This window comes from Hipposideros armiger, unplaced genomic scaffold (assembly GCF_001890085.2).
Source record: "Hipposideros armiger isolate ML-2016 unplaced genomic scaffold, ASM189008v1 scaffold_157, whole genome shotgun sequence".
NCBI lineage: Eukaryota > Metazoa > Chordata > Mammalia > Chiroptera > Hipposideridae > Hipposideros > Hipposideros armiger.
The window spans coordinates 1,234,329-1,260,400 of NW_017731507.1; the positions used below are offsets into that span (position 1 = coordinate 1,234,329).

At 42.1% G+C, this 26,072-nt stretch overlaps 1 protein-coding gene across 4 annotated transcripts in view; it reads right to left on the reverse strand.

Moving 5' to 3' along the window:
- Positions 1-26,072, reverse strand: part of KHDRBS3 (KH RNA binding domain containing, signal transduction associated 3) — a 157,370-nt gene that overhangs the window by 63,451 nt on the left and 67,847 nt on the right. For all 4 annotated transcript variants that reach the window (XM_019651307.1, XM_019651308.1, XM_019651309.1 and 1 more), the window contains exons 4-6: positions 22,623-22,769; positions 18,490-18,629; positions 5,464-5,659 (exon numbers count right to left, since the gene is read on the reverse strand). In XM_019651307.1, the coding sequence (XP_019506852.1) occupies positions 5,464-5,659; positions 18,490-18,629; positions 22,623-22,769 (483 nt within the window). The remainder of the gene's footprint in view (positions 1-5,463; positions 5,660-18,489; positions 18,630-22,622; positions 22,770-26,072) is intronic.

Consider the following 26,072-nt stretch of genomic DNA (forward strand, 5'->3'; position numbering starts at 1 on the left):
GTAGTTATTAACATATAAAAGTTAGTGAAATGATGAAAACGAACAAGGTTTTTCAGAGGCAGTAAATAAAACTGCCATATTGAGTGTTTGAGGAGCGTGCATCTATTCAGATTGTGTGGGCTTTCTGTATGTGGAGTCTAAAGCAATTTATCAAACACGGTTTTACTTCTGACATTCGTATGTAAATTGGGCTCTGCCAGGAAGCATCCAACATGTCTTTCTGTGTAATTACACCAAGATTTTGAATTGTTAAAGTGCTCTCATTGACTGCAGCCTGGGTTACACTGACTCATTTGTCAGTTATTTAATTATTTGTTCATAAAGCAATGAATCAATGTCACTTTGGGAAAGAGGTATTTCTTGTTCTCAAAAAAGAAATGAGAAGTTACTGTAATTATGTCTAATTTTTCTAAGTTAAAAATGAAAAAGAAGGTCCCGATTTATACTCAAATGGTTGAAAACACATCACTATCTGTTTTCTTTTTTGGAAGAAAGCTCATCATCCTGAATTGCTTTGTTTTCTTAAGAGTTATTCTTAAAAGACAAGTATTCGTGGAGAGAATAACTTGGTCTCACCAATGGCTAGCCTATTCTACTCAAATAGCTACTGCATATGTCATATGTATCCTTATAATAATGATCTTCTCAGAACCAAAAAGGCTCATTTACTAACCGGTGTTCTTCTCAATGACACACACACACACAGAATATTGTGTGATAGTGACCCTGGTGAAAAACAGTTGACTCAGATGACATCATAAATGATCAAATACCTTCACAACTCACCTTGAGAAAAATCAGTCAAATTTCAATAGGCACATTTTGACAAGGAAATACCTTCAAATTATCAGGCTGTCTCTCACTTGAGCTAATAAAGCACATTCTTAGAATGGACATACTATAACTATTTACTAAAAATAATTTTAATATATACCATTAATTTTCTTCTTGGCCTAAAACTATATTAGAATATTTTCATTTTAATACACATAATCTGAAGAATATTGAGTACCTCAAGGACTGAAACAGATACTTTCTCAAAAAAGCAGGAGTTGTGGCAGGATTTAAAAGAATAGGATTTAGCCCATTTTTTGTTTAAATAAGCAACTGATATGATTTCTTTTCATTTTTTATTCTGGAAATAGTGGCCTCAGGTACTAAATGTTAAAGAAAAGCTAAAATGAAAAGTAAATCGAATTGGTTCGATATAACCAAACAACTTCTAAAGAAATAAAGCCTTTATCACTATGAATGTATTTCAAGATCTTTAAAAATTACATTTCTGAGTTCCAACAGAATGACAAGTCTTTTTAAAAGATAGAGATGCTCTGAAATCCTTAAATCGTAAAAATACTATTCTTACTTTTGCCAATAAATGTGATCATAGTGCTCTGTTTATTGCATTTTTTTTTTTTTAATCTTAACCTCCTCCCAGTCTTCTTAGCAGTTCTCAATGCTCACTTACCCACTACAGGTAGCTGGAAAGCAGAGGGTTACTGGATTGCAAGGGACCTGAGAGGTTGCTTAACTCAGAGTGCTGCTACCTGCCAGCATGCCTGACGGGGGCCATACCCGCGGCGTTCCCTCCAAGGATGGAGAGTTTATCATCCCAGCCAGCAGAGCACCAGATGTTTTGCTGTTTTTAATAAAACACTGACTGTTCCAGATAGAATACAGGCCTGGCATTTTGAATTTCCCGTCTGTTCCTTCTGTATCGCCCATGAGACTCTGGGCAAGGAGGTCGCTTCTCCAGCCCTCAGTTTCCATGGTTCACTCGGTCACAATACCCCGTGTGCCAGGTCGCTGTGAGGATGAGGCGCAACACAGAGGAGACAGCCTTGTGGAGAGGAGCTTCTCATCCAATAGTACGGCCTTCTCGAAGGTTCATTCGTGTACTGAGGTGAGATTGACAGTAGGTTTCTCTGTTTCCTTCAGGAGCTGCACAGAATCAGTCTTCGATCTCTGTAACAGCCTGAAACAGCCCTGTGAGCCCCAGCAGGCAAGGCTAACTAAGGAAGACATTTTTTTCAAATGCCAGCTATCATACTCCTTCCCACCAGACGGTTACAGTAATGACGACATGGAAAAGACCAAGGGGTGACCTTCACTAGGAAAACTGATCAGGTCTCCGTGCAGGGTAGCCTAGGCCCGCCAACATTCACTAGGTGCTTACACTGTGCCAACAACTCTGCCAGTGGGGAGAGGTTCATCAGGAAACACGGTGCTCTTCCCCAGAAGTTTATCATCTAAGAACCAGATGTACACCAATGCAATCACAACTAATGACTGCACTACACAGATACATGCTAATAATTTACACATTGTCATGCGAGTGCGTTCACTCATTCACTCAGCAAACGTTTACTAAAGACCTACTATGTGCCACACAGTATGCTTGGTGCTGAGAATATACAGGTGAATGGGGATGGCGGGGACCCTGCTCCCAGAGAGCTTAGAATCTAAGTTATGACTATTCCAGTTCAATGGAATAATCACTTTAGTTTATTTTAAGAAGACCAACTTCAACTTTCCCATTTGTCACGTGAATAAACAGCCATTTTTTGAATTTAGGGTCCTAGGCTTTCTAAGTTAGATACCTTGCAGAATAACCACCTGATCAAAAATCCTGGAAACAAGCTAACCAACAAAATAAATCTTTTTTTTTTAAAGTTTGGGTTTTCCCCTTTATAGGCTGAGTAATTTTCAGGATTTTAAACAGTTAAGACCAATGGCCAATGACTGGGGATATGCCACTGACTGTAAAGCTGTGTTAGAGGGACTGGAAGTAGGAAATTCAATTCAAGTAGGGTCAGGGGAGGCAGGTGAGGTCAAACGCGCCTACCTGAGAGGCAGAGCTACTGATGGTGAATAGCTGAGGGGGGCGAGGGGCCTGTCTCCTCCTCACGCCAGCTGCCAGCGAGGTCTGTTAGGCAGTGTGAACACTAAAGCTATCTCTGTAACTGTGTACGGGACTGACAAAACACTCGGCTAAGCAGGAAACACCCTTGCTCTTGGCTATTCATTTTAATAAATGTTCCCAGAAATAACATACACAAAATTAAGAGGGAAAAGTAGAGCACGTGTGATCTCAACTCTTCATGACAGTGCTTCCACTTGGGGAAGGGGATGGACTCACGACAGCGTTCCCACGACCCCACCTAAAGCACACTCAGAGAGCAAATGATCACTCGGTGTGTGCGAGTGCGAGTGTTGCGGTTCCAGTCGATGAAACTGCCACACTGCAGCCAAATTAAAATGAAGAGGGTAAATGCAGCCATCATTGCTTGAAGGCCAGACTGGTGAGGCAGACAGTGCAAGCCTGTGTTGGAACTGCAGCCACAGTGACAAGTATTATAGTGCTGGAAGAGTGCCAGGTGTGAGCATGGGACTCAAACAACAAAGGCTGCCTTCCTCCTCCAGAGCTTTCAAACCTGTCCGCTCCTGAAAGGACACGGGCATTCCACGTGGCCGCTCCCCGCTCCCCACTGCAGTGGATGGGCAGGGGTGTAAGTGAACTCAACACAATACTTTCGGATCAATTGTGTTAATGCCTTTCCCACTACTTATCAATTCAAATCAGAGCTACAAATAGAAAATCCAAGTGCCTTGAATGTCCTTTTCCTCCCCGGACTTGAACCTTTCGAGAACTTCATGTGTTCATCTAATTGCATGCTAGGCTCACTAAAACACACATGCTGAGAAAAAGCCCGTGTGTGTCTTGTGCACACGGTGGGAATTCAATCGGTCTTTGTTAAGTGGAAACAGAAAGCAATGCATGGAAAGAAGGCAATAAACGGCTCTTTCTGAAATCTGTGGATGGTGAAACCAAGGAAGTTAAGTCGCCCCATCACACATATTTACGGTACAGCATGGCCTCGGTCCATGTCGCCCACACCCCCTTTCTGAGAATTATGGCGACATCATGCAGCCACATCTTTAAACCAAAGGTAAGAGGACTCCAGGTGTGACGTGGCTGAGGTAAACAGGCACTGGGCCTTTGCTTCCCAGTCCCACTATTTTTCAGAGACTCAGCATTTGTGGAAGAGCTTAAAGCATGATTGTTATTGTACGTTTGGTACCAATATTAGTAAAGAGCAACGCCTCCAGCTGTAACAAATGCAAGAGAAGAGCTAGAGGCCACATCCTTCCCCAACTGTATAGCCACATGGTGAACGTGAGTTATCGTGAGGTTTGTCAAGTGCAATGCACTGAGCTCCCAGTATGCGCTCTCTGCCAAGAATAAAGAGATAAAAGCTATCCATCCTCGCCCTTCCAGAGGTCACAGACTAGGTGGGAGACAGAGAGAGGCAATGACTGTAGTGATGCTCAATAGGTCAGCTAATATCTCCCCTGAATTTCCCTAGTGAAAGCTGACCTCAATCGAGAAGGACACAGAGGAGAGAGTTGGATGAACAGAGAAGGCCGAGAAAGCAGCATGACCAACGTTCTGAAAGCCCGAGAGGACACGGCAGAATCGGGAGATTACAAAAAGCTCAGTCTGTCCAGGACAAAGACTTTGATTTTCCCAGTGGCTGCAGGTGATGCTGAAGAGGCTGTCGGTGGCCCAGGTGATGTCTGAAACCTTCCAGACACTGTGCAAAGAGGTGCGAAGCACCTAGCCGGAGGCCTCCGCTAAAGCAAGACATGAAAAGCGAGTGGTTCCTGCACTTCAGCCTTGTCACTGCTTCCCTTTCTTTGATAAAAGCCATGTACTCTTTCTTCAGTACTTTCAGTTAAAAACATCCATCCACTACTAATGCTCTTCCTTTAGGGGAAAGTAGGAAGTTACAGTAAGAATCTGAGGGGGTTGTACTCTTGGTAAAAAATCCCTCTTTTCCTCAACCCCTCCCACTGTTTTCACAGTTATATTCCCTTTCTCTTATGGTAAGTAAGTCTTTGAACCATTTCAAAGAATTATTGAATGGTAAAACGAAAAGCTGATTTGCATTAATTTAAAAAATTGTGAACTTTTTGTTTTCCTCACTGAAAAGATTCTCCACTAGGAACCCATATTCAGCAGCAGAGCTTAAGAGGAAACACTTCAGGGTAAAAATAGCTTGGTCTAGGTAGGCAATTATTTTTTAAATGATTGAATTACTAAGAGGCAACCTGGAGTGGAGTAAGAAGGAACACGTTACATTCAAATCCTACAAGGGCTGGATGACGTGTCTCTTTGATCCTAATCTTGAACCTTCCCACCATCCACATTCGTCTTTCATATCTTAGATTTAAGCTATTGGATGAAAGAGGTTATTTCCTTTGCATTTTTTGTACCTCTATGCATTTTTTGTACCTCTAGTACCAAGTGCTTATTTAGCACTCAATAAATGCTGCTGAACTAAGGTGGAAGATTCAAGAACTAAAACAAGGTGAGAGAGGACCCCTGGTCACAACAACATCTGGTGGTATATCTGGAGAGGGTTAGTCAGATCACCAAAGGTGAGGCCTGATTCCTTCACTTACATAATCTCCATAGGTCTCCTGTGTTGGGGGTGGCGGCGGAGGTCTGTACCCAGTTGGGGGAACTCCCCTTGCTCTGGGAGTGAGAAGTCCTCTTCCCCGACTCACTGGCCCTCGGGTGGAGAGCACGCCCCGGGATGTTGGCGTCCCTCTTGGCGCACCAACTCCAACTGGCCGGGCCGCGACGCCTGCCCTTCCCCTGCAAGCAAAAGCGTCAAATTAGCAATAGTCATCGTATTGTCTAACAATCCATTGTTCACATGCATTTGTAGCTCAGAAAAATCAATGTTCCATATTTCTGTAAAAAAGAAATAAGGAACCCCTATGCAAAGTAAAAACTAAAGCAAAGGAGAAATAAGTGTCCACAAAAAAAAAAAAAAGTTAAGTCATTTAGGCAGCTAGTCCAGTAACGATAAGTATGGTCACATCGAAGAAGCCCCAAGACTCGCTCCTGGCCAGGACACAGAAGCTATGACACCTGGGAAGGCTGCATCTATGACGCCATGCTGGGTCACATCCAACTTTCGCTCCAACACCATGAAGTGGGCCTTATTTTGCTTGTCTTTGAACAAGGAAACTCAGACCAAGAGAGGTCTTAAAACCATCTGAGAACATAGTTGGTACAATCAGAGGCCAAAATATACACCACTATTCCGTGAGGGAATAGAATGTTCTATATGGGACAGATCTACTAGATAGTAATTGAAAATACCATCCTTAAGTGAAATAAACAAAATATTTTCTATCCGTGTATTTCTAACATAAAACAGATTCCAAGTCAGAGAGGAAGGGAGAAGGCAGCTCTATCAAGAATGGCTCAAGTTAAGAAAAAAACTGAAGAAAATGTGCAAATCCTATGAAGAGGCGAGGGCAGAAAATGCAGCTATACCAGAGAACTAAGGCTCAGCCTGACCCATCTCCCATGGACAACGTCCTCTGCATGAAGGCAGCTGCAGCAGATAGCGTGCTGCCTATATGTATCAACTATCTCCCTCTTCTTTAGTTTAATTGGGAAGCAGAGGCACAGCAAAAGAGTCGATTTCCAAAAACAAGAGAAAATTAACAAGCAAAAAGCTGGTTCTCTGAAAATAGCAAAATTGATAAATATCTAAAGCAGGCTAAGCAAGAAAAAAAAATCAGGGCTGGCCGAGTGGCGCGATGGTTAAGAACTCGCTTGGGATGCCAGAGGGCCCCGGTTCAGATCCCACATATGAGGGCCAGTGACACTGCCCTCCACAGCTAAGATGCTGAACAACAGCTCAACCTGGAGCTGGGATGCCGTGAGTCGCTGGCAACGGCGTAGGCTGCAGTCCCTGTGGCAGTGGGTTGCCATGGGCTACCGTATGTAGCCAGCAGCCAGCAGCCAGCGTGAGCGGCCAGCAGCCGCAGTGAGCGGCCGTCCAGAAGCCGGCGACTGATCTGCCTCGCCAGGGAAGAGCGCAATGATGGTGCCAACTTGGGCCAGTGAAGCAGCGTCCTCCACAACTAGATTGAAGAACAAAAACGACAGCAACTTGTCTGTTCCCCTTCCCCCAATTCCCCATCACTGTTCCCATCCCCCCAATTACCCAATAAAAATCTTTAAAAAAAAAAAAAAAAAAAAAAAAAAAAAATCAAATGGAAGAGGGGTCATCTCTACTGATCTCAAGGACATTTAAGGATAAAGAAGGAAGATGATGAACAACTCTAGACGCACAAATTTGTTAACTTAGATAAACTAGTCTAATTCTTTGGAATATACAAATGACCAAATCTCACACAAGGAGAATTAAGTTATCTGAATAAATACATGTCTATTAAAGAAATGTAGTCAATGATTAATTATCTTTCAAACAAGAAAGCACTGGGCCCAAATAGTTTCACTGGTGAATTCTGTTGAATATTACAGGAAGACATGATATCCACTCTCCACAATTCCTCCTAGACAATACAATCAGAAGGATCACTTCCTAACTCATTCTAGGAGGCTGGACATTGGAAGCGCCTCCTGAAAATTATTGTGACATTACTAGTCCCAGACTGGGAGTCGTCTGGGCCAGTTGGAAGGATAGAAGTGGCTGGCCTCAGCTTGGCCTTGACCCTGATGGGGTCCTGTCCTAGTGGATGCCTCCCAAGATTATTTTTTTCCTAAGTCTCCCTCTGGGAGTCACAGTGGGCCAAGAGGTTGAGGGGGACAGGGAAGCCTGTGGAAGACGCCATGGAGTTGGCGCAGCTGCTCTCTGTCCTCCATAGGATGAAATCTGTGGTCCACGGGAAACCAAGGACAGGGACTCCTAATAACCAAGGTAGGTAAAGACATTATCAAATTTTGAAAAGGACTATAAATCAATATCTCTCATAAACATAGATGCAAAAAATCTTCAAAAACAGTAGCAAATTTAAACCAATGTTTAAAAAATTATACACCATGGCCAAGGGGGGCTGACTTCAGCTTTCTAAGGTTGGTTCAACATTAGAAAATCAATGTGATCCGCCATATCGACAAGACTTAAGAATGAAAATCATCTGATAATACAGAGAAAAAGCATCTGACAAATTCAAAACCATTCCTGATAACTCTCAGCAAACTAGAAACAGAAGGAAATTTCCTCAAGTTGAAAAACAACATCTACAAAAATAAGAACACCTACAACTAATATCATCCTGAATGGTGAGAAACTGAACATTTCCCCTTAAGACTGAGGACACAGCAAGGCTGACTGCTCTTACTGTGCCTGTTCAAATTGTACTGAAAGTTCTACCTAATTCAGTAAGACAAGAAAAGGAAATAAAAGTGAAAAACTGTGAAGGAAGAAAAATTTTGTTTGCAGGTGACATCATTTCTATGTAAAGCTTCTTAAAGAATCGACCATAACAAAACAACAAACAAAACATTCCTAGAACTAATAAGCACAGGAAACAAGGTCTCAGGGTACAAAGTTAATAAGTCAACTGCTTTCCTATATAGTAGCAACAAACAATTGGGATTTGAAATTAACTCACTTTGACAGCACAGATACTAAAATTGGAGCGATACACAGAAGATTAGCATGGCCCCTACGCAAGGATGACATGCAAATTTGTGAAGCACTTCATATGTTCCTATGCATGAATGAGGGCAGGGGTTACATGGGAAATCTCTGTACCTTCCTCTCAATTTTGGTGTGAACCTAAAATGTCTCTACAAAAACAAAAAAAATCTATTAAAAGAACACACACAATAACTTTTAAGGAAGCAACTAAAGAAATGTTTTGGTACAAGTCTAAGAAAATATGTACAGAAACTCTATGTAAAAAAGGTACACAACTGATGAAAGAAATCAAAGGAGAAATAGTCCATGCTTGTGACTGTAAGAGTCAATATTGTTAAGTTGCCAATTCTTTCCAACTCAGTGTATAGACTCAATGCAAACCCAATCAAAATCCTAGCAAGCTGTTTTGTAAATGGACAAACTTAGTCTAAAGAATACATAAAAAGGTAAAAGACCCAGGAGAAACAATACAATAGTGAAGAAAAAAAATGTTGGAGAACTCAGAATATCTGATTTTGAGACTTACTTTAAAGCTACAGTAATCAAGATGGTGAGCACTGCAAATGACTAGACACACGAATCAATGGAACAAAACAGAGAGCCCAGAAATTGATTCACAGAAATATAGTCAAGTGATCACTGACAAAGGAGCAAAGATAATTCAATGGAGAAATGATAGTTTTTTCAACAAATGGAGCAGGGATAAATAATATCCATATGCAAAAAAAAAAAAAGGGAAAAAAATAAGAACCTAGACATAGAACTTACATCTTTCACAAAAATTAACTCAAAAATGGATTTTAGACCTAAATGTAAAATATAAAATTTATAGAAGAAAATATATAAGAGAAATCTATGTGACCTTGGTTTTAGTTATAATTAGAAAAGCATAATCCACAAAATAAAAATTGATAAGTTGGATTTTATTAAAATTAAAGACTTCTACTCTGAAAAGGACTCTGTTAAGAGATGCACGAGATAGAGAGATATGCCACAAAAAGGGAGAAAATATTTGCAAAACACATGATCTGATAAAAAAAGACTTCTATCCAAAATAAACAAAAAACTTTTAAAACTCAATAATGAAACAAACAACCTAATTAAAAATGGGCAAAAGATTTGAACACACAGCGCACCAAAAATGACACACAGATGGCAAATAACCAAATGAGAAGATGCTCAACATCATTTGTCATTAGGAAAATGTAAATGAAAACATACCTATTAGAATGACTAAAATCAAAACTAAATATACCAATTGATAGTGAGGATGTGGGGAAACAGGTACTCACATTCATTGCCGGCAGGCATGCAAAATTGTAGAGCCACTTCTCAAACTGTTTGGCGGTTTCTTACAGAGCTAAACATGGTCTTAGCATACAATCCAGCAACTGTATTCCTAGGTATTTAACCAACTGATGTGAAAACTTACTTCCACACAAAAACCTGCACATAAACATTTACAGCAGTATTACTGGCAGCTAAAATAACCCAGACGCCCTTCCATAGGTGAATGGACAAGCAAGCTGGGAAACATCCAGACAATGGAAAATTATTCAGCAATAAAAAGAAATGAGTTAACAATCCACAAAAAAATATGGATAAATCTAAATGCATACTTCTAAGTGAAAGAAGTTGGCCTGAAAAGGCTACAAATTGTGTATAGGAATCCTATATGTGTGACATATAGGAAAAGAAAAAAAAACGACAAGAGATGTGTAAAAAAAAAAAAAAAGATCTGTGATTGACACAAGTTCAGGGGAGAGGGGAAGTTGACTAGATGAAGCAGTAGGAATATTTTCGGGTGAAGATATTGGCACATTACACAGAGCATGTGTCAAAACCCACAGAATTTTTACAGCACAAAGAATGAACTTGAATGTATATAAACTGAAAATATATACATTATTTAGGAAATTGAGGTCTCCTAGGATCCAATGCTGAATGTGACAAAACATTTTAACTCCATTAAAAATATATAAAACAATCTTACTGAAAGAGTTGGGAGGAAAAGTAAGTACATTTCGGGATGAGTGAAGTTTGTAGGACTAAAGGCCAAAGCACCCGTACGGAAGCACTGTTCTCTAGCTGACACTGTTACTTCCTATAGAGAGGGGCGTGGGTGTAGGTGAACAATTCTGACAGCACCCCCCGTGTGTGCGGCTACTGAACAACCAAACTAATGGCGGTCGACGGAGCCACACTTTTCCTGTTGGAGTAAAGGTCATGGATCAGCAGAGGGAAGAGGCGAGAATAATCAATGTGGCGACAGAACTGGAGACAGCAATACGAACTCATGGTTAGTTTGCTATAGATACACATGGTTAAACACAGAAATATGCATAGATATGTGATTATACATGGGTTAGTGTACACACATTTACATATGTCTGCTCCATTAGCTGAGGGGGCTTCGAAGCCAACACACACCACAACAGGCAGAACTTGCACCCAAATCTTGGTTTCTAATACTGTTCCCCAATCGAAGGAACGGGGTTCCCTGGAGAAATGGCTGATTCTGGAACGGGAGTAGAAAATATCCAAGATGATGCTAGAGCAACTTGTAGTGCCAGAAAGTAGGAAAGCACTCAACAAAATTAAAAACCAATTGTGGGGGCATGTGAAAGGGGCAGGGTAGCCGCAGAAAGAACTCCCAGTGGCCAAAGCTGAAGCACTTTGAACAACAAAAACAAAGTCGTTATCGGATTTTAACTCAATGTAGAAAATATACATCCATGAGCCCATCCTGCTATAAATAAATGAGCAAATTAATAAACGGGGGAGAAGAGAAAAATCTTCCAAAGAACGTATGTGGATATCCCCACCCTGGATGGGGAGAGTGACTTTACAGCGGAGAAGCCCGACACACACTGACCTCGGCCAGGTTACCGAGGCAACATCAACCGTGATGAGTCATGTGGATAATGTGACGTGGACATCATGTGATGAAAATGACATTTTTCAGTTCCTCAAACCCATAGCCTCAGGCTAATCATGACAAAAAATATTAGAGAAATCCCCAATGAGGGACATCTTATAAAAAAAAAACTGACCAGTACTTCTCAAAACTGTCAAGATCATCAAAAAGAAGCAAAATCTAATAAGATGTTCCCCTTTAGCTAACTTGTTTTATTCCTTTTAGGAGAATTACAAATTAAGTCTTTCCCCCCCCCCCATTGTAGCCCATAAAAATTGGTGTAGTGAATGTGGCAGTCAAGACCAAGGACTGAGTTCAATTCCTGACTGAGCCTACTAGCTTAGCTTCTGACTCTCTGTTCACTTTCAAACCAATCAAGAGTCTGAATTTTCCAGGCTGGTTTTCTCAGCTGTGAAATGGGATATAGAAGCCACTTCTCACTGTTATTGTGAAGGGGAAAAAAATGACACAGGATACATTAAGTGTTTTTGCACATTTCCTACTCAATGCAAATCAACAACTTATACAAATGTCAACCACTCTGAACCGTACGTACTTTTAATCGCCAGTGTGTATCTAGAAAACTCTTCAATGCAATTTGAGGAAAAAAGTAGTTTCCACTTGTAGTGCATCTGACTCATTTGTGGTATCTCAGTTCTGTGCATATTCAAACCCATTAAGGCTCCCGCTTCCTTATCTATACCCCATCAGGGCCACCCAAGGTGCCATAAGGGCCACGCCACAGAATATTCCATTTGTCCTTTGAATATATAAACTCTGTCTTTCATCAATTGGAAGATATACATTTACATATTCAAGCCCACAATTCTTCCCATCATCATCAACATTGTTAAATTATATGCCCGCTGGGTGAATGCAATCATATATACTAAGGTATCTGCTACAGAATTTTTAGACAAGTAGTAGTATCGAGAGCTCCTGACACTTATCTATAAAAGATGCTTTGAGGATTCATCTTCAAGCGCCTGAAATTCCACAGGGATGGTGTTAATCAGCAGTGTTAGTATGGCTTTACATGATACTTTGGTAAGAGAAAGGCATGATGGAGAGTGACACACGAACATAGAAACACTGTGCTATTGCAAAGTCCTCGTTTCCTGCTACAAAAGGGGTTCAGGGTCAAGCTGAGCAGCGGGTCTGATAACATGGGGATGAGAATGGAAAAAGTGCCTGTCAGATGAGACTTATAATGATCATCAACGGGAACTTAATTTTTTACTCAAAAAGTTTATTCAAATTGGTAGAAGCAGGGTGTGGCCCTGCCCAGAATTGGGATATGAAAGAGCAGAACGATAACCCATCTGAGCAGAACATTTCACAAGCAGACGGATGGGTGTGACTGTGATGGTTCATTCAGCCGGGTGACCACGGTTTCTGGTTTTGAAACTCAGATATAAAAATAACCCAGAAAGGTTTTTGTAGTAAACAGCTGTTTTTGTGGGAACAGGGCTTGAAGTGGCTGAATACAGTAAGTTAATCAGGAACTGGTTATTCAGTTTAGAAATTTATAAGAGGTTTTAAGATGTGATGAAAAGCTCGTGCTTTGGGTTCCAACTCAAATCTAATTCTGTCACCTAGTTGCTTAGCCTTGCTTTACCCATCTGTAGGATGGGGTTAATAACATCTAGCTCTTGTAAAATAGTATAGTTGTGAGTTTACGCACACGATATATAAAACACTTAACCTAGGACAGGCACGAGGCATGCGGTAATTACTAAGCAGGCTACTTGGACGCTGTCCTGATACCTCCCTTCAGGCTGCTGTCTGAAGGGTGAGGAGAGCCAGCAGACACCAGGTACAGCTCACATCAGCCCTCCTGTTATGTAGTTAGCAACAGCACACTTAGGCATATTTTATAAATTTAGCACCAGCAATGCAGTCTCGTAGAGTAAGAGTAAATGTATACTACATTGTTTGGCTTCTGTCTCTAAAATTTGAGATTTAAAAGAATGGGCTGAAGCGCCAAACAGGGTGGCAGCGGCCCTGCATGGTCCAACTCGCTCTGCCGTTACTAACCGGTGACCCTGGGAACGCCTGGTGACTCCTGGGCCTCACGATGCTCAGAGCCCACGGTGATCAGAGCGGGCGTCTGCCTGCCTGCAGGCTCCAGCGTCAGGGGCTCAGCCTGAACCCACCGGTACCGCAGTGAGAAGAACCCTCCTGGGATCGAGGCGAGGTCCACGCCTGCTGCAATCACGACCTGAGCGGCCATTTACTTTCCGTCGAGAACCCCTAATGCATCTGACAACTTTTCTTCGCCTCTGTGTTTTTCAGAGAGTGAAGTTTCATCATGTTGAGGCTTTTTTCTTGCCAGAGGCTGATGGGTGAATGAGAGGCTCAACAAAAAGGAAAGGCAAACTGGGACCAAAGTGAGAATCCCTCAGAACACACCTAAGACGCCGTCAGAGCGGACGAAGACCAGGACTTCTGAACAGATGGCGCTGGCGGCTCCTGCTCCCGGCACCTGCAGGGACCATCTGAAATGTGATGCTCGGGCAGCGCTTCTAACACTTCCACGCGCAGCCTCATCACCTGGGGACTTTGTCGGGGCAGAGTCTGAGTCAGAAGAGGGGATAGAGGGACTGAGATTCTACCTTTTCAACAAGCTGTCATGTGCTGCTGCTGCTGGTGGTTTAGGCCCAGAGGTTACAGACCTGCTATACAACCTGTTGCTTATCTCTTTATTCTGTGAACCACTCAAAATGCAGTGTAATATTAAAAAGAAATTGAGTGAGCAACTGTTTACACTATACAGGGTAAAAAAGACATCTAAGGCAATCCGTTTTTTCTCTAAACAACTCACAAAGTTGTTTACTTTCTGAAAGTTGAACACTGAAACTGCTGACACCACAAGACGGTGTATGAGAAAGCTCAACCTCTTATAAAGCGCAGGAGACTTTCTTTTGTCTTTTCATCCAGTGATGTAGCCCCCAAACAGAGAACTTTGAACCCTGTCATTGACTTACGGTTCTAGCTGATGGCATACTTCTACTTTTTTTCTTTATTCAAAAACAAAAATAGCAAAAATCTTTATCTAGCTAACTGTCAGCCCTATTTCTGCCTTTGGGGGCTGTGAAGCACATGTGAGCCTTCCTCTCTGATAAATAATGAAATCGATAACAACGGAGTTTGAGAGAGATATGTCATTGGCTTAAGGTCCTATATGGAGGGATTGATCCAATATCTGTGCTATCAGAGTTCAACTTTCAGTGTAGGGTCATTTTGAGTAATCTGAACAGGAATTCTGTCACAGTTTGGACTTGAACGGAACACTGAAAAAATTAAGTAGAGTTTGGATGAGTGTACCCTCAATTTTCTATCCGTTTAATAGATGAAGAAACTGTGTCTTAGGAGGACAGTTCCTGGAGGCCACACAGCTAGTAAGGGCCAGGCTGACTCTGGAACTTCTAATGTGGCCACAGCGTCACACCCTAATTTCAAGCCATAAATAGTCGCCATCCTTCCTGCGCTCAAGCCCTCACCTCTCTGCCTGTGACGACTTCCCTCTGGTGTCATTTCTTACCTTCATCCTACGTGTGTTCACACCCGCCACGGTCGCCACTCGCAATTTGCACCCTCATTTCACTTTCTTTTCATACCCCTCGTCCCCTATTTATACCATTCCGCCACAATTACCGGTTTCTCTGACTTTCCCTCTTAAACTCCCTGACGTCAGGACAAAGACTTAACGTGTCTCTGTAACTTCAATTCCCGTCACAGAAAGAGCTCAAGGAAAACGTGTGACATCAAATGACTTAGCATCAGAAATGGGATTTTCAAGAGGAAACAAACTATCCAAACATCTGACCACCCAGGCTGTGGTGGGGAGGGGTTCCCACTGCATCTAGCTCAGCTCGTCCAGGGGCCTTGTCCAACATTAGCCGAGGAAGGGATCGGCCGGCATGCTGGATGTCAGAAACCTTCCCCCCATGGGCACTGAAGTCTACAGAAGGGCCTGGCACATCTATCTGTCAGCTTTGTGTTGCACTTGACATTGTACGTGGCTGGAGAGCCAGGAGAATCGTCTAAGTGTCTCTCTTATTTGCCCGTCCCTGGCCGGGACTTAAATGACAAGTTCCGGTCAGAAGCTCTCATACCTTCTGCAACATTATTTGCCTCAGTTGTCTTCCTAAAGCCTATGAAGGTGCTTTGAAAAGAAATCCATGTTTTTCTCCTTGTGTCTCCCCTTAACCGACTCCAATGTGGCCGCTCACTAATACGCCACCCGAGAGCACTGGGTAAAGAGTAATTGGATGCTGAGGACTGGGGGCCTCATGGCAAGAAAAGCAGAGAAGCTCATTTGCCAGGGAAGCCCTCCAGGATTCCGCCCGGGACATACGAAGGGTGTGCCACGTATCAGTGCCTGGGTTTTCACGGAAGGCACATGCCGTAGACACACGATGGGGAGGAAACACAGGCGGCCAACTGCTCTCAGAGTTGAGGAGGTAGAATGTCCTGAGAAGGTACGTCTGGGAGGGAATCAAAATATTTAAATAGCATCCTACTAAAATATTTTTTAATTGAAAATTTGTCTAGTAGGAGAAGAAATATGTTATCATTCCCCTATATCCACCCTTTCCTTAATAAAAAAAAAAAAAGACCTTTCAATATAGCTGTGTGACATATCGGGGGTGCCAAAAACTGTACATACAAGTGGACACGTTGGTCAATGTTGCTCAAGCAGTAGTTCGCTGTAATCAGGCGTGTCTGGATGCTGATGGGAACCACTTTGAGCACCTTTTGTAACTGCAGCAGTGAAACGAGACTTGTATTCATCTTTTGTTATCGGTATATATTGAGTATCACACTTTCAATACAGTTTTCCTTTCTTAAAATGTGTAGACATCTTTTTGGCCCCCTCTGGATTTATGGCCCATGTACTAACTATTCAGTTTTCCTGATAATATTTCTCATAACTTCACACACTCCGAGGCAAACTATATCGTTTCAGTCACTGAAACAACCGTTGGCATCTCTGCCAGCATTCACAATCCATTTCAAAGAGAACGAGTACCATGTAAAAATCAATGTGGAGGAGGAAATGGGGGTGCCAGGGTCCCGTGTGCTCCCATGGTTTGAGAAGTTACGTAATGCTCAACAGGCAAAGTCACTGTGGCTACCTATTGTCTCTCACAGCAAAAGCCGAAAATACCAGTTACACAAAGATGTGAGGTCATTCAACTCAGCAGGGCACGACCTAATGTCGAAACTGTAAATGACTACTTCCCACTCACAGTTCATGCTGTGCCTAAAGATGCTGATTATTGTTAAGGTCCCATGAAACTTTAAACCGTCCCGTGGCAGCCCCGTGAGGTTGCCGCAACACCCCAACACCTTGGCACAGTGTGGGGAGCCCAGTCATAAGATCCAACATACGAGACAGTAGTCCAAGAAAAAGAAGAGAGAAAGGGGCAGGCAAACGATGTAAAGCAACAGTAGCTCAAATGTCCCCAGTTGGATGAAAGCTGATAAAAGGCCTTGAGTGACTGGGCCGGCCTAACGCCCTAAGCTCAAACAAAACCACCACATTCAGTGCTCAATTCTGGGGAACATGCATTTATTTACTACTTAGAAAGGCGGGCTTCATCTGCTAGGTTCACTTTTCTTCCTGCTGTTTCTGATATCAAACTCAGGGACACAGGATGACCTGCCACTTGGGAGAAAGGACCAGAGAAAGGCCAGTGGACAAGTGACACAGAAAGAGCCAGCTGTTTGGAAGAGAGAAATGCAAAGCAGCATCCCTGAGGGTTTAACACTGCTTGGGCCAAACCAGAGCAGCAGGCAAAGAGTGGGGACGACCCACTGAGAGAAACAAAACAAAACGAAACGTGCGTTGCCTGGGGTGGCCTCAAGTCCACATCCATGGCTTCCCTAATTCCCTCTCTGCTGGGGTCCGTGGAAGGAGTTAGGGGGTGACGAAGTCACAGCAGTGCTGTCTGGGAGCACTGCACAGGACAGGCTGGAAGAGAGGAAATGCCCTCACACCCTAAATAAAAATAAATAAATAAAAAAGTAAAAAACGTCTCCGTTTAGTTCCCTCATTTGAAACTGAAAAGATTTTATTAAGGCAGCTATCATTTCCCACTGCAGGATTTAGTTTAAGATCATTTACATCTTTCAGCAGAAAGCTATCCTGAAGTGGGGGATAACAGTGGGGGACATTCATGAAGATTCCATGAGGAAGTTGTCTCAGCGTCAAGTTCCAAAGTGGTGACATCCTTGTGACCACAAAACTAATTCAACCACGTGACAGACAAGAACTACATTAATAAAACATACTGTAAACGGTCAACACTTGATCAGAAAGAGCCTCAAGGATTTGCTATTGAGCTACATTCACTCAGCAGCATTTTTTACTGAGTGATTTCGACATGCCAGGTACTGGTGACTCATACGAGGGCCTTTACGGGTTTACACAATCACGAGGAGAAACCAATGAAAAAGTGAACAAATAACAAAGGTAAACTCAGTTTGATAAATGCCACTAAGTGATGAAGACAGGGTGTTGGGGACCAGCTCTGGACTAGGAAATGGCTCCTTTTAACAAAGCCATCAGCAACGGTGCCTGTGTGTGCTGAGAATGCAGCGCCGAGAGGGTACCGCCTAGCTAGATGACTGGAGACAAGGCATTCCCAGGAGAAGGGAGGGTGACTGCAGAGCATGCGGAAAGCAGCAGGCTCAGCCTGTTTAAGGACAGAAAGGCTTTAGGCCAGTCTGGCTGGAGTGCAGAAAATGGTGCGGTAAAAAGTCAGAAGGGGGCGGACGGTGCCAGGTGGCGGAAGTGCGTATCGGGAAGTGTGGGTTTTCTTCTAGCTGCAAAAGGAAGCCGTAAATGATTACCTTACGTTGAAGGATTGTAGGCAGGGAGAAAATAAAATCTAATTTAATTTTGAAAGATCATGAAGATTGTAAATAAAAACTAGAAGAGTGGCAGGGATTAGATTAGGAAAGGTGGAAGAGGTGATTAAAGAAAAACATTGATACACTGAGAGAGCTGTCTGACCATTAATCAAGGAAACATTAAAACTGTTGTCATGGCAGCCTAACTTGAACAACAAAAAGCCAATTAATTACGCCTACCTGGTTATTGTTGGGGCTGGCACACCTCTTGTACGCAAGGTGGATTTCCCTCGGACAACTGGTGCATCTGCATTTTCTGAACCGCCATTCAGATATGTTAATTCCTGGAGCTGTGCTTGCCTGATTTCATCATTATAGTCCTGCAGAGTCGATGGAAGATGGCATAATTCACCTCATGTCAAAAACCACAAAAGTATTTAGAACAAGAAGCAAACATTTTTTAATAGACACAGAGTTACGAAAATAGCTGAACTCATAAAACAAGATTTGAGTTTGTTAAAACAAAAACGTATCCACAAATTATTGTAAAAAGAAAAAAAAAAACAGTAATTTTTCCCAAAACTAAAATTTTCTATAATCAGTTATAACTCCTTTCCCCAGCCACAACTTTTCCAAGTGAAACATTTATAATACAATTAAAATACCATATAACAGATATATGGGCATTGTTATTTACAACTCAGTAGTTAACTGAACATCTACAATGTGCCAAGTAACAGGAAAAAGAGAGGAGCTAGCCATGGTCCCTATAACCAAGGAACTCACAATCTAACAAAGCAAGAAGACATACGCACACCACAACAGATCTACTGAAATCAAGACCCATGTGGACACATTGCTTTTGTACATTTCCATTTGGCTACTGCAGCAAAATTCAACATTTCCAAAGCTGAATCTGTCATCTTATCCAAATATCCAACTGAGAAACTTTGGGAGTTACCTTTGGTCCCTCTCCTTTGCTTAATACCCCATCTTTCTGCTTGATTCAAAAAAGATGTGTAATAAATAAATAAAAGTGTGATGTTTTGTAATAAAAGGAAAGTTTAGGTCTAAATGTTCAAAAAGGAAATCATCTAACCCAGCTGTGGGGAGTGGGGGTGGGCTCTGTACAAAAGGGATCATCTAAGGATGAGTGTGAACTAGTTACCAGAGGTGGGGCAGCAAAGTAGTCCAGACAGAGGCAAAAGCATGTTTTAAGACCAAAGAAATGGTGTGTCCAGGAAAAAAGAAAGAAGTGCTACATGGTTGAATTATAAAAACAATTTGGGGTGGGGATGGGGGCTTAAAAGTGGAGGGGAACACCGAGGCCACATCATGAAACACCTCAAGTCATTTTAATATAACTTTGCATGTTTAAAATTAAGGGTACTCAAAAGCATTGCATCGTTTTAAAGAGGGGAGCTGCATACTGAGGCTTGTGTTTTGGAAACATCACTCTAGCATTAGAGCTCCTGGATAACAAAGACTGACGGCAGGAACCGATAAAACACCACACCCCAAAACACATGCTTCTCAAGTGCGCATGGAACGTTCTCCAGGCTAGGCCACATGCTGAGCCATAACACAAGCCTCAAAAGTTTTTAAAGTGCCCAAATCAAACAAAGTACATTCTTTGACCACAATGGAGTGAATTAGAAATCCATTAAAGAAGGAAATCTGGGAAGTTCATAAATATGTAGAGATGAAAGTTTTCAGTTTTGTTGATCTTAACCAGCTTTTGATTCATTGATTTTTCTCCATTTTCTGTTCTCTATTTTCACTTACTTCTGGTCTAATTTTTATTATTTTTTTTCTTCTTGCTTTCTATTTTTTTCCCTGAAGATGAAAGTTTTGGTTACTTATTTGAAATCCTTTATTTCTTAAATATAGGCATTTAAAGCTATACATTTTCCTCTAAGCACAGCCTTACATGCATCCTGGAAATATTGGTGTGTTGTGTTTTCGTTTTAATTCATCTCAGGGCATTTTCTGATATTCCCTGTGGATTTCTATTTTGATCTAATGATTATTTTGACCATGTTCTTTCATTTCTATGTATTTATGAATTTCCCAGATTCTGATTTGCATGCTTTTGTTGAAATAAACCATAATTGTAGAGTATAATAGAATTTCTGAATCCTGTGAGTCCTTTTAGAGCAGCAGTTCTCAACTTTCCTAATGCCGTGACCCCTTAATACAGTTCCTCATGTTGTGGTGACCCCCAACCATAAAATTATTTTCGTTGCTACTCTACAACTGTAATTTTGCTACTGTTACAAATCGTAATGTAAATATCTTTTTGTTTTCTGATGGTCTTAGGCAGCCCCTGTGAAAGGGTCATTTGATCCCCAAAGGGGTCGCGACCCACAGGTTGAGAACCGCTGTTTTAGAGAATTATTAGGCTTGAAGGTGGTGTGGTAACCCCTAGCCTAAGAATTAATTTGTATGCAAAGGTCAGCAATAAGCAGGGTTGCTGGAAAGGGTTCAGGACATGGCTGTGATGATGAACATAAAGTAACAGCAGGAGAAAGGCTACACGAAGTGGCCCAAAAGGCATACAAGAACCTGAGAAAAACAAGGAGGCAATCATATTCTGAAAGCCACAGGAAATCAGTGCTGCCTTCATTCTGTCAAGCAGCCAAGTCCTAACTCCATGGGATTCACTAACAATAAAGGCATTACTGACTTCAGGAATAGTAATTTTGGTAAAAGAAAGGTGGTTCTGGAATGCATTTCTGTGGGAGGAAGAGTAAACGGGGGTAAGTACCACACACAGTGAAGGCAGGCAGCTTCTTCCAATTGGAGGGCTACAAAGATGCAGACAGAAGGACTAGAGTTTGAGGAAGGAAAGGGTGATTTTATGGCAGAAGAAACTTAAGTGTATCTGAGTTTGAAAGCATAATTCAACTAACTTCAGTTTCCTGAGTTAGTTAGAATAAAAAAAATATATGAAATACGTTTAGTAAATTCATTTTTAAAATGCACTGTCTCTTCCTTACTTTTCAAAAGCAGAATGCAAGAACATGACTTGAAAATTGGAGTAGAGCAAGAAAAATAATATGAACGCCAATCACAAATGAAGCTGAAATCATAATGAGCTAACAACTGCAGCATAGGAGGAAGGGAAGGCAAATGAAGAAAACTTCTAGTCACTAGGATCAGCAGGAAAGGCTAAGAATTAAGAGTCTAGGCTTAACTGTAAATACAGATTCTTTCTCTAACTTATTTAGGGTACTGTGACCTCAGAAGAGTCATCTGAATCTATCATTACTTCAGCCTATTATTCCAATGTTCCTTGCAGCATTATTTACAGTGGCCAAGGCATTGAAACAACCAAAGTGTCCTTTGATAGGTGACTGGATAAAGAAGATGTGGTATCTATACACAATGGAATACTACTCTGCCATAAGAAAAGATGAAATAGTGCCATTTGTGACAACATGGATGGATCTTGAGATTATTATGCTAAGAGAAATAAATCAGGCAGAAAAAGAACCATATGACCACTCAAACGTGGGATATAAAGCTGAAAGCAACAAAGGAACAAGACAGACAAATAAAGAAAAAAAAAGCTCATAGATTCAGACAACAGTTTAGTGGTTACCAGAGGGGAGGGGGGAAGGGCTGGTAGATGAGGGTAAAGGGGAACAAATATATGGTGATGGAAGGAGAACTGACTCTGGGTGGTGAACACATAATGTAATATATAGACGATGTATTATAGAATTGTACACTTGAAACCTATGTACTTTTGTTGACCACTGTCACCTCAATAAATTTGAATTAAGAAAAGAAAAAAAAGTGATACATATGTTCCCTACCGTTTTACTAAAAAATGTGTGAAGATTAATAGGTTATTTGTAAAGCACATTCTAAATAAAATGCGCTACATAAATGCCAAATATCTGCCCTGTTGAAAAGCGTTAGGAGGTGTGACACAAAATTGCATGTGGTTCAAAATAGGTTAATGGGAAAATAACCTAACTGAGGCCCTGTTCCAAAATACACGGAAGGCACTAAATGTGTTTGTGTTGGAGAACAATGACTTTATGAGGTGATTTTAGTGTCACAAATGGGTTTGGGGCTTGCAGTCCCACAACTTGGACAAGTGACTGTGCTCTTCGATGTTCTTAGCCGCGTACCCTCGGCAGTAGTCTTCAGCCTCTTTAAAAATCCGTCACCTCATATATAAAGGAGGAATAAAGCCAAGTAATTCACAGAGACACCGTGAGAGCTACTTGCGATGGTGTCCATGACGCTTTTCACTAGATAAAGGGCCATGCAAGTCACGATTCCTGATCAGAATCATCCAGGATTAAAATAGAGGAAAGGCTTTAAAGTACAAATTAATGATCAAGAAAAGTGGTACTAACGGGAATGAGGAACTTCTTGATTTCTTCCAAGGCATGCCCCATCCGGGCATAGGCTTCCGCGGGCGGGGCAAACACTTCAATGAGAACATGGAGGTCATCGTTGAGGTGGAAGTACTTTGCTTCTCCACTTTTCCTCAACTCTTCTTCCTGCAGGAAAAAAAAAGCCATGTTTAAGAGTGTTGTAAGAAAAGAAAAACGGCCCAGGGCTTATTTGGCATTTGGTTGTCACAGAAGATCCACTCAACAGCAAACACCACCTAAGGAAGAAAGCTTTAAATATAAATCTGATCCCTCCACTCCCAGGCCTTCATGAAAACTCAAAGGCTTCCTGCTGCCTCTGGCCTGGGGGTCCTGCCATCTTTCCTCCGCCCCTCACTCAGGCTCCCTTTCCTCCTTCGGGGTCTCCCTGCCTCAACCCCCCCAGCAGTGCTGCACAGACCCCTGGGTGTCTCAGACTGGCTGAGCCGCCAAGCTCCCTTCTGCGCTGGTGAGGCTGTGTGCCTGCGGCGCTGTTACAAAGCATTCACCACAGTCTGAACTATCTAAAGGACCTCGTGGGTTACTGGCCCATCTTCCATTTTGCCTCATTGAGTGATCCCCATGGAACACACGCCACGACCCTGTTGTCTGGTGCTGCGTTCTCCTTGCCTAATAAAGTGCTTGGTGCAGGGCAGATGCTCAACAGGCAATTACTGAATGAATGACTCAACATCATTCATTCACGTCTACGTTCGGTTTGGTGCTCGTACATCATTCGAAAAGCATTTCTACGTGCCAGGCACTACACTCTATCTGAGGGTAAAACGTGAATGGCACAAACGACAGATTTTACTCCGTGATTTTACATAATTATGACAAACATTTTTAACTTTTCTTGTTGTTGCTTATACCATGAAATTCAGGGAGAAATTAGGAGACGAAAAAACCCAGATATTTAAGGGACTACTGATTTTGCTCCATTATCTTTTCCTCACTAGGCTCCATTAGGATGGCAATTACAGACTCAGGGTCTTTGAACAGTCTTTGTTTCCAACATTAAAATCAGGCCAATTATGGTTAGTAGGGACCTTCATCTAAAGTGAGGTCCAAAAAGTGGGGAACCTTCCTCGCCTCTCCAAAAAAACCTACCCCATGAGAGAGAAGCCCAGGACTCCTACAACATCATCACCGTTTAATTCCAGCACTAGCCTAGAGGCCAGGGAGGCACAAACACCTTTGACTTCACCCTTTAAGGCTCCAACTTTTGTTACTTAACTAATTTGAGTTCTTACAAAGAAAGGAGGTATCAAGAAAAAAAGGGCCTGGGATTCAGAGTCAGGTTATGTTTGAATCTCATCTATGCTGGTCACTCGGTGTGTGAGTTTAGGCAGATTATATGTAATCAAACATTTCATTTGCAAAATCAGTTGGGTGTTATTAACGGGCCATTGAGAAGACTAAAGGACCAGCTTTATGTAAACGCCCAGCAAAACAGAGAGTGTATATGCCGCCCAGTATGCCACCTTACGCTTGGTAGGCACTCAAAGAATGCTAGTTTCCTTCAAATGTGTGGAAAGTAGGTCAGAAAGTGAGAGAAAACAAGAAAAATAATTGAAGACAGAACAAATATAAGCTACCATAAAATCCTATGCAGTTTCTTTGAAATTCGTCTTGAGTATAGAAAGTAGCATTCTTTTATGCCAACTGTAGACCATTGATTGTTCTCATCGGAACATTTTCAATCATTTGGTCTGATACGCTGCCTATTATAGCTGAAGCTTTATAAACTGGATTCTATGCACAGGAGTTCATCTTTTTTTCTTTTTTTTTGCAGTTCATCTTTGAAAGCATGAGCTACTGCAATAAACACTTATCTTTTTTTCTAATATGTACCCAAATAATAATTTTAATGAGATTATAGCTGTTGCTTCATAGTCAAGCATTTTCATGTCTATCACAAACTTTAGGACAGAACAGTAAGGCTTTCTTATCAAAACCATGGCTGTCACAGGATTTCCCAGAGGGGGCCGTTATTCCCAGGCCATTTCAGGGTGAATTAGGAGCGGCAGTGTGGTTTGTGGGGAGAGCACAAGCTCTAACGTCCTGCATTCAAATCCCAAATCTGACCCGGGCTGCATAACTTTGGGCAGGTTATCTTATCCCCACCTGCTCACAGGGCTGGCGTAGCAAGAAAGGAGCTACTGGAACAGTAATTAGGAGAGATTAGCGATAAAGGAATTGTAATGATAAAAACAGAAAAGGTCTCTAGATTTATGTCTAGCACATAATAAGCCCTCGGTAAATGATGAATACAGTAATAGTTGTCATAATAATGATAATTACTATTACACAACGAGGTAGTGATTGTTCGATTATTCTATAACATTGACGATGTGGGTAGAACACGCAGCATGACGTTTGGCACAAACTGGGGGGCTCAACAGACCACAGCACTATTGTGATTATTACGCCACGTAACCAGCTAGTACACGTCAGGCATGACGCCCATCATTTCATCAGTGTAGCAACTACAAGGAGAAAATGAATTATGTTCACATTAGAATTTAAATAGTGAACACCCTGAAGACCTAAAACGATGAGATTTTAATATAAACTAACAGAATCTCTTTAGAAATAAACATTTATTAACTGGGCATTTCTGTAGACAAAAATTAAACTAGTAAAAAGAATCAAGTGTTGTCAGGCGGTGAGGGTCTGATTATGGCAGAGCAGATGGGACTCCTGCATCCGCTGAAGGCCACCACTGGGGGCAGGATCTTGTCCACAGACAGTGGGCTCAGGGGACAGTAAACCCAGTGTACTCCATTCCCCCAGTTCCCGGCTGTCTTGATGGAATATAAACGATCCACCACTTGGAATCCCCACACCAATTCACTGATGTGGTCAAGGACGTAGAAATGAGACCAGGGGTGACCAGGCGGTAAGTGGTCTGGGAAAGAGGCCCACGTGTGTAAGGACAGCGCGCCCCAGGTAATTTGAAGCAGCCACTCAGGGACCAGGTAGCCAAGGGGATCAACAGTAGCACATGCAAAGCACCTTATTCCCCAGCCACCTCTGTGCTACTCAGGGGACTCATCAACAAAGTGCCATGGTGACATGGACAGAGGTTATGCGTGATTTCACAACAGACTCCTCTCAAACAGGATGACTGGCTACTGCCACTACTGAGTCTCCAAAGTGCCACTGCAGAGAACTAGCACCAGCCCTTGAAATGACGACGTGATCCGGAAGGACCAAGCACTGGTAGCAAGCTGACAATATTTAGGTTCCCTTTCTTTATAGGGATAGCCAGGCGCTTGCGGTTACTTGGACATGTCATCCAGGTCATGACTTGCTTTTATGGCTGCCCTGATCACTGGCACTGAATGCCACAAAACACTGCATACAACCAGCCAACTCCACTAACAACCAACAAAGTAGCACCATGTCCATGGGTTTCACCGGTCGTAT